This window comes from Esox lucius, chromosome 10 (genome assembly GCF_011004845.1).
Source record: "Esox lucius isolate fEsoLuc1 chromosome 10, fEsoLuc1.pri, whole genome shotgun sequence".
Classification (NCBI taxonomy): Eukaryota; Metazoa; Chordata; class Actinopteri; order Esociformes; family Esocidae; genus Esox; species Esox lucius.
In genome coordinates this window covers 5,072,141-5,084,731 of record NC_047578.1, presented here as the reverse complement: position 1 = coordinate 5,084,731, position 12,591 = coordinate 5,072,141, and the positions used below count along the sequence as shown (strand labels likewise).

Here is a 12,591-nt window from a genome sequence, read left to right as displayed (position 1 = left end):
TACAGAGTAATAATGTCAAGTCTCTCGTCTTGGGGGTCTAAATCAGAACATATCTGGTTTATTTACATATTAAACATTTTACAGAAATGTTGGGGACATGAGAAACGTGTACAGTGGTGGCAATAAGTAGTAAAACAGCATTCCCCAGAATGTATCGATCATAACTAATGATCTCTCTAGGAGCAAGATAACCCACTGTCACACAACTGGGAAACATCAATGTTAAATCATGCAGAACTCAATAACCAAGTTTCCATTTAAAAGTTATCATGCAAGTTATCTGAGGATGAGGAAGACCCAAAAGGGCGCATTTACTATGTATTGTTATTATTATTATAACAGCTTCTGTAACAAAATAATTGGCAGATTTGAAAATGTGACAGGACTGTATAAGATAAAGTAACTTCAGGGTGCAATACATCACACACACAAAAACAAATATTTGTGGTGAAATTGGGTACACATTTTACTGTCCAACTTTACCTCAGTACTTCCTCATCCATTCCGGGCCTGTCTAAAATGCATGATTACCTCCTATTAAACACTGCCATTATCGACGGGGCATTCTAAGACAGTCTTGTTGTCACTTATCTTGATCCCGGTTTTCTGATCCCAAGGCACGCTCATGGCACAGATCAGGGAAGGAGACGCGAGGAGCAGGGAGGTGTGGGTGAAAGGGCCTCCTGTGGTTATGGTCACCTCAGTCGGATGAACCAGTAGAGGACGATAAAGACAAAGAGACAGAAGAGCAGCATATAGCACAGGAGCTTGGTCTGGCTGCCTCTGGAGAGCTGCTTCACTCTGCCTATGGTGGCACCCAGCAAACCTCCTGTTGAATCAAAGTCGGAGTCCTGTAAAGACAGAAGATTCAGTGGCATGTTTCCTGGTATTAATTGCGATTTCTCCGTTTTGATAATTGTGGGAAATGTTATGGATGCCAGCTGAGCTTATGATAGATTGTGCAATCCTACAGAAGATGGCAAAGATAAGAAGAGTGTGTAATGTTTGCTGTGTAATTATTGTTACAAACTCATGTTTGAACACTTTACCATTTCTTCCAACATTTTGTTCTGGTACTTGACTTCTGTTCCAATGTCGATTGATAGCTGTAGGGCAAACATTACATAGGTTTATCCAACTAACTGATAACAAGACAAGCTTCGTGGAGAGCAGTGCAAATCCTTACGTGTTTTAACGCGCTGACTTTGGCTCTCAGACCCTCTTGTAAATGTTCGTTTTCTTCTTCGTACGCGCTGTATCCACTGGCCACATAATTTCCAGGCCCTTCACCTGTTAGACATAATACATCAGCTGAGTGGCTAAAGTAGAAATCAAGCTGCTACCTAAAAGGCCTGTCAGTGTCAAGTAGCATTATTAGCCAATGTTAGGATAGCTACGTTCACTCTGGACTTCGCTGGTTAGGGGGGGGGGGGTCTAGTTAAGTAGCTAAATGGTTCCCTAGTTACATGTTTTCTTGATGACGATTACAATAACCAACACGTCTGCCAGTACATATTTACAACAGCTAATTGGATCAACAAGCAAAGTTGGCTAACACATTAGCTTCTTTGAAAAGCATCCTACTAAATGTAAAACTAGTGGGTAAAATACATCTCTTACCAAGACCCGCGCGTCTCATTTTGTCTTATTCACTCTAAAATATTCTACCTGTCAACTGGAATTGATAATGCTTTAATTTAATCTGAGCAGCAATCAAACTGATAGATAGCTCTAAAGCTAACACTACACAGGAAACGCCACGACATCGTACGGAAGCCTATGAGGCCAATGTTTACAATGACGACTCCGCCCCCTCACCCTCTGGGTAAAATAACATCTGATTATTGGTTAAAAAAAATGATAGTGAATAAAAGCTACCGCGTTTTTCGTAACAGGTCCATGTAACCAATAATCAAATGAATTGACCTCGTCAATACACAGTTTATCACGAAGAGTTCAAATGTATCTTATTCCCATAATTATAATCTAAAAGACGCATAAACCAAAACGTAGCTTTATGTGTAATAAGGTAATAATAATCCTTCGATGTTACACTAGTAGCTACTTGCACAAAATATTCACCTGCACGATATAATCATCATGAATATTTAAAAAAAACGAAAGAATATTACATAAAAGGGCTATAAAGCAAATATAAATATAATCAAGTATATTAAAAATCCGTTTTTGGGCCAACAATCTGTAACTGTGGTATGACTGATGAGGCCGAAACATGGTTGAGTCTTGATAGTTTTAATGATCATTCCCTTCTTTATGAACCATCTCTAGATCAAAGTCCTATTCAAAGTTTCACTACCCAGTGGTTCTTGTGTTAATAGGAGGAGCTCTTGTAATTACATACACAACCTTCAAACCAGGGTAGCCTTTTAATCAGGGGCATAGGTTTGATTTCAAATGTGAGGGGGACAAATATTTTTTGCAAATGCCCATGGTGTTCAACAAGCTCATTTAGGTGTGATGGTCAAGGGATCCACAAACATTTGGCTATGGTGTATCTGCACTGATGGACACCACAGCTCTTTGATTCTGCTCAAATAAACATGAAAATTACTATCATTCAGCCATTTAATTTAATATTACTTAAGATAAGTCTGTGATGTGTGCTCTTATGAAGAGCTACTACAGACCTCTGTATTTCAATGTGTGTGGCTGATATAATGTGATCTACATGTACATTTTGCCTGTTCTGTACAGTACATCCCCCGTATCCGCAGGGATCGGTTCTGCGAAACCTCGCGGAAGTATTAATATAACACAATCGCATCTAGGAAAACAAACGTATCGTGCGCGTGACCGTTTTTTTGCATAATCGTTATGTAATGGACAGTTTATATTTGAACTTCATGCAATTAACCGGATCGACGCTTGGGTGGCTGAAATGAGCGTGTTTTTAGAATTTCGGACTTCTTGAAAAATGTATTCGGATACTTCGCGAATGTGGAACCGGGGGTTTGTTGTACTTCAGAAGTTCACAACCTCACCTCCCAAGCTCCACCACAACCCTCTGGCATGACTACACTGGCCTACTCAACATCCTTCTGGACCTGCTAATAAACATGAACATTCAAGATATGGGTTTTATAGACTACTGCTAAGCAGCAACATTTCACCTCAGCTCCACGGTTGACCTTTTCACCCTGAATGACTGATCCTGCGTTGACAGGAACCTTGTCACGGTCACCATCTGATCCTGCTAAAATGTACAGAATATGACAGGAACAGCTTGATCTACACTGAAGCCTGCAGAACCTGATGGAAATGTTTGATCTATAATATCCATATTAGGTTGAAATGTCAAATACAGCTAACCGTGTATGGAACTACACGTACCGTTAGCTAAATGTTCAATAGTACAACTGTAAGCACGTTAGTTAGCTAGCTATCTTCTAATGTCTCATAGCTAGCTAGCTGTACCACTCACTTTGTCTTTGCATAGAAAGAACGCCCGTATGCATAACTTAAGTCTCTTATTGGCTTGTGTCATAGCTGTGAGAGTTAGATTGTTTGCTAGCTAGCAAAACGTTAGTAGCAAGCTAAATTATATTTTGCAGCTATCGTTAAAATATAACGTTAGCTTTAACCAACGTTATATTAACCAACGTTGCTAGCAGCAACGGTTGCCTCTGTTCTACTACGGTAACCTAACCAGCACCGTGCGTTTGAACTTTCCAGCAACTGCTTCAAAGCAACGTGCCTGTGTGTGGTCAGTCTGAATTGCGATTTCCGTTTACCGTCCTGCCTCCGCACCTTTCTAAAGCATGGAGTTTGCCTCTCATAATACAGTTATGTTAATAAAAAGTGGGGTGGACAAAATGACATTTTCAAAAAGTGGGGGACATATGTCCCACTCATGTATAATGAAACCTACGCCAATGCATTTAATAGACCAGGGTTACCAAAGATAAGATCTGTGTGACAAAACAAGAACTTCCAGTTGATGAGGGATGAGAACCATGGGGTTTTAGTTGTCACCTGTCATATACATGTGAGGCCGTATTTGAGGTGGATTGTGGGGGCGGTTTTAAACTAAGATACCACAAGACTCACATTTAAAGTATAATGACGTTTCTAATTAGGGCCAGAGACAGATAGAGCAGATGAGAAGTAATGGTATCAAGGTTTAGAGGATGCCTATGACTCAGAACTAAAGGCCTATCAATTCAAGCAATTTAAATCTATTTAACTAACAATTAAAACCACATTTATTTTATTATCAATGAAGTTAAAAACCAATTTGTATTATGTGTGGTTACTTATTACAATTGTCAAGGGCTTCAAAATACTAACTTCATTTATCTTTCAGTATCAAGTAATGGTAATGTAAGGATCATGCCAAAATCTTACCTAATTGATAACAATTATAGTAATTGACATCCTCTGTTGATGTGATGCTCACAGACTCAGGATGTTTCAAGGACTTAGGGGTTGAAATGAAATGTGTCATTAGAAAAAAGGAGTAAATTCTCCTCTTAAAACCGAAGACATACACTCTTGGAATAGAGTGTATTCTTCAGCCAACAATGATTGAGCTTGACAGCACATGCTGTTCCACAAGGAGTTGCTAGTGCATGAAGAGGCCATGCCAGCCATCAACCCCAGAAGGCATCAATTTGCTTACCCATTTTTTTGTTGGGATGTCAATGGTCCACTTACAAATGGACCTGGACACAATCGGCTGGGAGAGTTTGTCTTGAAGTAGTTCTTGGATAATGGTGTTTGACTCGGAGCTAACATCAACCCATAGTCTCCTGCATTTGTCTTTGGGTTGTCAAGGTGTTGAGAGATGCAGATGAGGGACGCCGTCCTTCGCAGACAGGATTAGTTCTGTAGGCAAACTGGAGTGTGCCAAGGGACAAGTCAGCAAAGAGTTTGAGATGCGACATAATTAGGCGCTGAAACATTTTCATGGAAAATCACAGGGGTGGAGGGTGCCTCCTAGCAGTCCAAATGTTCTCATATTCACATTTTCCCAAGACTTATTTCTATAAGATTCCAGACACTTTTTCATCATCCATAACATATTCCATCTCCTAACACTCCACCATAAATCGTATCTCAGCCTTAGCGTTGTCAATATCACTGGGGGCAGGTTATGATTTGAAAGATTAAAACCTCTGAAATGAAATTAATTTAATACAAATTCAAAGGCTCATAAATTAAACTGAAATCTAATTTATCATAAAGACCACACTGTAGATCTCATGATTCATTCCAATTCCCCATCCACATTGCTCCTCTTTTCTCACACTAATGCTTGCATGCAAGTGGCAGAGGAAGAGCCCATTGATTTAGTTGTGTGTATCTATGTGAGTGTGAGTGTGTTTCCATGCCCGATCTGGCTATCGTTATGGATCTGATAAGATTAGCCCCATCCAAAGCCTCTTACAAAGCCCTTTTCAACTCAAGGCCTCTAAAGCTTTCAGGATAGAGGACACTATTAATCTCGGCAAGAACACAGTATTGCTTCAGGTGAAGGGAAAGACTGCTGGTCACATGTCATTTAGTTATAGGGATGGGCTCACTGGAGGAACCATTCCCGGGACATCAGTCAATAAGCTTTCAGAAGTGTCTGTTCCAAATATATGCAAGAGATTGTGTTTTTTTGTTATAAGAAACACAAACATGTATAATTATGATGACATTTCATTGGTAACAGTTTTCTTTTATATAGAGCTTTTTTTATTGCAAAAATAGAAATATTTACTGGTGAATTTATTACGCAAAAAAAACGTATTCACATTTGAAACATTTTTTACAGAAATGTTTTCTGAGATGACAATTGTTTCATGTCCAACTGTTTAAGTGGGGTACTGTACCAGCCAGCAGTAGACACTTGCCTTGCATTGTGAAATTCAGCGTACAGTATTTAGTATGGGCTACGTGCAAACAAATACGTTCCTGCAAATGCTTCAGCCATGGATTTTTTTTCTCTTAGCTGATCAGTATGTCACTGCGTAACATGTATCTGGTTCATCATGATTAGGCTTGTAGTGTTCCCCCACAGAATGGAGAGATATTCATGAATGAATAACTGTACAGCGAGAAAAGATTTTAAAAAAAGAAAGAAAATATGCTAGAACAAGAGGGGCAAAAGCGAAGTTGTATAGGACTGAGATTGGATCTTGACTCCTGTGCTTGACATTGCTTTGAACTGCTGTTAAAAGATATCCCGCAGCCCCAAAGCAATGCCTGAAACCTATTTGACTGCAAATTTGCCCTTTTAAACAGTTGAATTCTGCTGGTTAGTGGTCCTTTCGTAGGAGGATAGATTTCTCCTAGTCACTCTTTCTACCTGGGAAGATAACGTGATTTAATCTCAACATTGCTGATACATGATTTTGTAAAGGGGTAAATGAATCAGGTCTCACCATTCAATCGTGGTAATAACTTGATGTGAGCAGATTCCTTTCGCTTCGCCAACAGGATGATAATCTCTGCTGGTGTCTTGTCTGTGTTGACTGAGAGACTGCCCGAAAACCATGCCACATCATCAATCTAAAAGGCTCTTATTTTCTACAGATCCACTTGCACACTGTGGTTGTTAATGCCTTGAGGGAACGCAGTCACTCCTAATGAGAGGAATCATTACTCAAGCTGAAATAAGTTCTCTGAGTTTTGGGCAAGGCTTCAGCGGACATACATTACCATTATTCATTGATTCCTCTGTGACTGCTGCAATTTCCCAGGATTCTCGGTTCAACGTCAAGCCGACCTCCTTCATCTCAAAATGTTCTCTTCGATATCCCGTCATGTATTAATTATTTAGGATTTGTGTAAATAGAATGTTTGCTGTCTTTAATTAAATGAGGCCCCTCGACCTGAGCCTGCTCACACCTTTCTGAATGTGGAGGAGGGGTTGTGGCGTTATTTGCCATTGAATTGAGAGTAATGATTGTGAAGTCCCTTTTAAGGAAAGATGCAGTGGCATTTTGATCCACCTAGATAGTCATTTGTTTATGAGGGTATAATTAGGTATGTAATGTCCTATGGATGGACTGCTGATGTCAGTCGTTCTTTCCCACTGAGAAAATAATCAGTATTTTCAACATCTTTCGACTTATTTTTAACAAGAAAGACATCTTTCAAGACATTTTTCAATGTCTGTTTCTCAGTGGGATTTAGTAATATCAGTACACTGTTCGGGCACAAAATACGTTTTGTGATCTATAAAAAATAAGCTGTTAGGTGATCCCATCAGGGTACCTGTTCAAATCTCCAACCTGGGTTCAAGCATGTATTGGTAATTTGGCTGACCAGAAATAAATGTATACGACGCTATCAACCACCTCCAGAGATTTCACGGTGACCGTCTCCTATTATTATTATATTTTGCATATGTACAATTGTTTCACCTCCACCTCATCTGTCAGTGATCACTCCCGCAACCTTTTACCTCAAAGACAGATGATGTTTCAGTATTTTGTTGCTCCTGCCTGTAGATGGGCAGCCCCAATTTTCAAACAGAATCTTAACCGAGCAGCCCAGATGTCATACATAGACTATTTTTGTACTGGGTATTTTCTTTATTGAGATGGTTAAGATGTGACAGCCTGGGGATTGGACCAGGTATTCGAACCCTGCACACTGGTGAGAATGAGGGCTATACAGACACCTCCAGAATAAATGACCTCTTTAAAAAGATGAGCGATGAAGAGTGTTTGCTCCATGTCTTCCAAATGGTAAACATATATTCCCAAAGATTCACGGTTGCGAGCGTAACAACACTGAGCCTTTTCGTTTATTATTTCTCATGATATTGCAGAACATGGCAGAACAGGCATCTTTGACCATTCCTTCTTACAGAATCTTTCCAGATCATTGAGATCCATCGATTGGAGCTCATGGACTGATCCCTTCAATTCAAAGCACAGGCTTTCATTGGGATTCAAGTCTGCAGACTGAGACGGCAATTGCAAAAGTTTCATTTTGCTGTCATAATAAAGATTTATTTGTGGAGTTTGATTTGTGGTTAGTGTCAAAAGGCAACCAGTTGCGACCAGACATTCAGAAATGCTCAGCAGGATTACATAATGGCCAAAAATGACCTAGAAAATGGGTGTTACGTACACACTCCCATCCTGTTATTTGGGTACGGCCACACTATTATTCCTATTCTGGTGTTGATTAAAGGAAACTGCGGTACAAGATAAGGTCACATACAGAGTCCATTAAAGAAATAAAAACACATTGTTAACTTTCTACTAATATGCTTTCAGATAACAGACGGACAGGGAACAGAGATCACACGCAGCCGGTCCAAAAGCAAAAATGAAACGCTTGTACAAAGCATCCAGCGACTACGCAAACCTGCATTCATGTAGATACAAGCCGTTGCATTATTTTCCCGTCGGCCCAGATTTTTCATACAGGTAATTAAACACTGGCAGTGAGTGAACAGATAAGACAACGATATCCTCATGTTGGTCTCGGAATATATTGACTGGAAAAAAAATGCTGTCTTCCTGAGCCACCACCACCACACTACCTACACAAATAAGACGTCACTCTTTTGTCGTCAAAACAGCTTTTTTCTTTTCCTGTTACACGGCCACCAGACACAATCCATTTCCAAGGTGAAGACCTCTTCATACACCTGTAGGTAGCAGTGTAGTATTCACCATCAGCCAGAGCTCGAGGCCTGTGGATTTTTGGGGACAATGTATTTCCTGAGGAGAACAGTCTGGGGATTTGTGGGGACAATGTATTTCCTAAGGAGAACAGTCTGGGGATTTGTGGGGACAATGTATTTCCTAAGGAGAACAGTCTGGGGATTTGTGGGGACAATGTATTTCCTAAGGGGAACAGTCTGGAGATTTGTGGGGACAATGTATTTCCTAAGGAGAACAGTCTGGGGATTTGTGGGGACAATGTATTTCTTAAGGGGAACAGTCTGGAGATTTGAAGACAAGCAGTTGGAGCACAAAAGAGGCAGCCATCTGGTTAACATAATTAAGCCTCTTTCTCAGGTTTATAGGACAGTTTACTATTACGAATTGCTTGTTTGCAAATTAATTTACATGTTTAGATTTGTGTGGTTAGTTTTCATTTGAGCAGGTACTGTAATCAAATCTATTACCACCCATTTCTAATAAAGTTGTAATGCTGCGTAAAATGCAAATGAAAACAGAATACAATGATGTGAAATTCATTTAACCCTATATTCATTAGAAAATAGTACAAAAACAAAATGTTAAATATTGAAACTAAGACATTTGATTGTTTTTGGAAAAATGCATGCCCAATTTGTTTTTTCCAAAAACAATAAAATGTCTTATTTTCAATATTTAACATGTTGTTTTTGTACTATTTTCAATGAAATAACATATTGCAAAAAAGTTAGGACTGGGGCATCTTTAACGTTGTGTTGCATCACCTCTTCTTTTATTAGCACTCTATAAGCATTTGGGAACTGAGGAGACGAGTTGCTGTAGTTTTGAAAGTGGAAAGTTGTCCCATTCTTGCTTGATATAGGATTACAGCTGCTCAAAAGTTCAGGGTCATTGTCATTTCATAATGCGCCAAATGTTTTCAACAGGGGACAGGTCTGGACTGCAGGCAAGCCAGTTTAGCGCCCAGACTCTTTTACTACAGGGTCATGCTGTTGTAATATATGCAGAATGTGGTTTGGCATTGTCTTGCTGGAGTAAGTTTTTTGATATGTGTTGCTGGCATCAAGTTCAAAGTGAGCATGTATTTTCCAAGAAACAATCAAATGTCTCAGGTTCAGGGATGAAATGATTTGCACATCATCCTGTTTTTCTTTACATTTTTAACAGCGTCCCAACATATTTGGAAACAGGGTTGTAATTCTGTAATATATTCAGTCTGCTCTTGACAGTGATTTTGCGATATTCAGATGAAATTATGTTTCTGCAGCATCTGTCTGTTGAAAGGTAGAATTTGACTGAAATGTCAGCCGTGAGCAAGTAGAATGAAAAGAGAAGTTTGTTCCATTATTTCCTCCTACAGCGTTAGCCTGGTTGGGATTTCTCTGTGGGGATCTGCATGCACGTCTCAAAGTGAATGTGTCTAAAGCTAGGCTTAATTAAAGTTCTTAATCAAACCCAGCAGTGATGTCGATTTTTATTCTCCCCCTTTTCTTTTTAACAGTGAGTGATCGTTGCAAATCCCCCTGGAAAACATTCTGATACTCACAGTGTTTACTGTAGTCATCCAAAGGGTCACTGTCACCCTGAGTACATGTGAACAGCCTCTCTCTGGTCATCTTCTCCGTCCCTACGTTTTCGACGAGAAAAAACGGTTGTGGGGGACCTGTGGTGAGGTTCGAATAATCCCCCTCCCCTGAAACATTTGGACGCTATGTCCAGAATGATCTCTTTCAACGGAACACTTGACCAAAAAAAAAAAATAGCCATTTAAGGGAAAGGTTCTGGTCAATTCCATTCAAATTGCCGACAATTCAAGTGAAGCAAAACCCAAAGGAGAACAATTGTTCCTGATTGAGTATAATTGGGCCCGGAACTGCCTGTCCTCGACCGGAATTTAAATGGAATTGACCGGAACCCCAGTGGCTATTGGTCATCATGTTTCCATGACGACAGCAAGTATTCACATCCAAGAGTCATGTGATGTGAAACTACGACAGTGGGTCCCTAACGTCTCCTAGGGGACCACCCAAGCCCACCCATTCCAGCCCACCCTCAACCACATGTTGGGAGTGACAGTAGTTTCGCTGACAAGACTCAGACGTTCACTTGCAAAGAGTGTCAACGGGCCCAACATACACACACCCCTATGCCCTTGACCCTTGACCCTTTTTCACCAAGAGGTGTGCATGAATTAGCAAATTGAGGGCCAAGAGCAGAGACCGAGGGGTCCGTTTAGGACTTTGCCCAGATTCACCTAATCGACCACACTGAATGGCTTTGTGTTCCCAGGGACAAGTTAAAGAATCATTGTCATATGAAATCTTATCGTGTGATTGGGTAGACATTTAGGCATGTTGAGTATACACTACGTTGACTTCTCTTCCTGGTTTGAGGATTTTCTCATTTCTATTGAAAACAATGTCCTATGGTACACTACAGTGAAAAGGGCAACAGTGCCATCTAGTCCAGATTGTCGGCACGAGCATCAATACTGCACCACCTACCAAGACTCCACTACCTAACGTCGCCATCTAATTTCCACTCTTAAAGGGAGGTTGAATCTCAAATCAACCCCTTCCACTCTGCCCTTTATTTTTACATTCACCCATGCTAAGCCCCGAATGTATTGTGATCCTAGTGACGCCTCTGCCTCCGCCAGTGTCCCAAAGAGAGTAGGCAACGAGGAGTCCTCCACGGCTGAAGTGGAGTCCCATGAGGCACGGTGTTCTCTTTAAGCTCGAGCAGTTTCACGCAGACAAATTGGCAGAGCGTGTCAAATTATACGATATATATAGATTAGGTCCGGTTTTAAATTGCCACGCACTCTGAAAGGCTTTAATAAGGGGCATCCACCGAAAAGATATTTCCAACTAGTAATGGTGTAGCTCCCCCTGCATCCTACGATCCCAGGCAGTCCCGATGACGACAGCCTGTGGTTCTGTGGACCATGGTTGTCCTTGAGCACGGGGAAACCTTTGGTCCAGAACAGAGAGCCACTGACATTCTCGTTCAAGACAAACAACAGCCTATCGCTTTGGAAACAAAAAAATGGAGATGAAAATGTATTTCCACTTAGCTTTGAGTTTAACTGAGGTTTTTTTCAACATAATCTCCGTCACGGAATTTGTTAAATTTCACAAGGATGCCTCTGCAAATTGCCCTTCTCTGCCCCTTAACATTATATCTTCAAAGGGGGACCAGGGTCAATCGTTTTTTTTTAAGCAGTGGTATCCAATTTCTCACAGATCGTTTGCAGCTGAACTTGAAATCCAAAGTCCAGACTTTTACATTATGGAATTGTATCACTTTGAAGAGTTTAGCAACCAAATCCCCCTTCAACCACCCACGCATGACTTCTGAAACCCATATAAAAGCTTTTCAAACCTAATTCAAAGAAGATTTCTTTAAAAAGGTTGTTTGATGGTAGATGGTTTCTCAGAGTGAAAATAGTCACTGAGTCAAGAGAAACTCTAATCTCTACAAACGTCAGGAGACATCAGTCACGCCTAGCAAGTGACAGAGAAGATGAGCATGTCTTTTGCAGGCCTTGATTATCTGTAAGCAACATGAAATACAGGCAAACCAAATGTGAAATACATTTCAGGTTATTTCTTTAATTATAATTCAAAACGTGATTACAAAAAAAGACGGTGAGCGTGTCAAAAATACCTTAAGACATGTTAAAAATGTAGATGTGGACACAGACGAGTGGTAGAACAAAGGATGGAACCAGACTTCACAATTTCAGGTTCTTCAGACGGTTTTCAAAAATGTGTACATGCCAACATTCGATCATTGCTTACGTGGCTACTGGTGTAGAAAGACATAAAAAAAATATATGCAAAAGAGGTGGAGAGATGTCTGCCTAATTAAAAGTTAGACAACGCTTTGATATCTACCCTGCCACATCAGGTCGCCATCCACGCAAACATAAATGTCTTCTTTATTTAAATAATTTAAT

General features: G+C 40.3%; 1 protein-coding gene across 1 annotated transcript; it reads right to left on the bottom strand.

Annotated features, from left to right (window-relative positions):
* Positions 1 to 31: 31 nt before the first annotated feature.
* On the bottom strand, positions 32 to 1,753 carry bet1 (Bet1 golgi vesicular membrane trafficking protein). The gene is given in 4 exon segments (NM_001303807.1): positions 32 to 851; positions 1,050 to 1,106; positions 1,187 to 1,290; positions 1,621 to 1,753. Coding segments are annotated over 4 exon segments (336 nt in total). The 5' UTR covers positions 1,640 to 1,753; the 3' UTR covers positions 32 to 695.
* Positions 1,754 to 12,591: the final 10,838 nt, after the last annotated feature.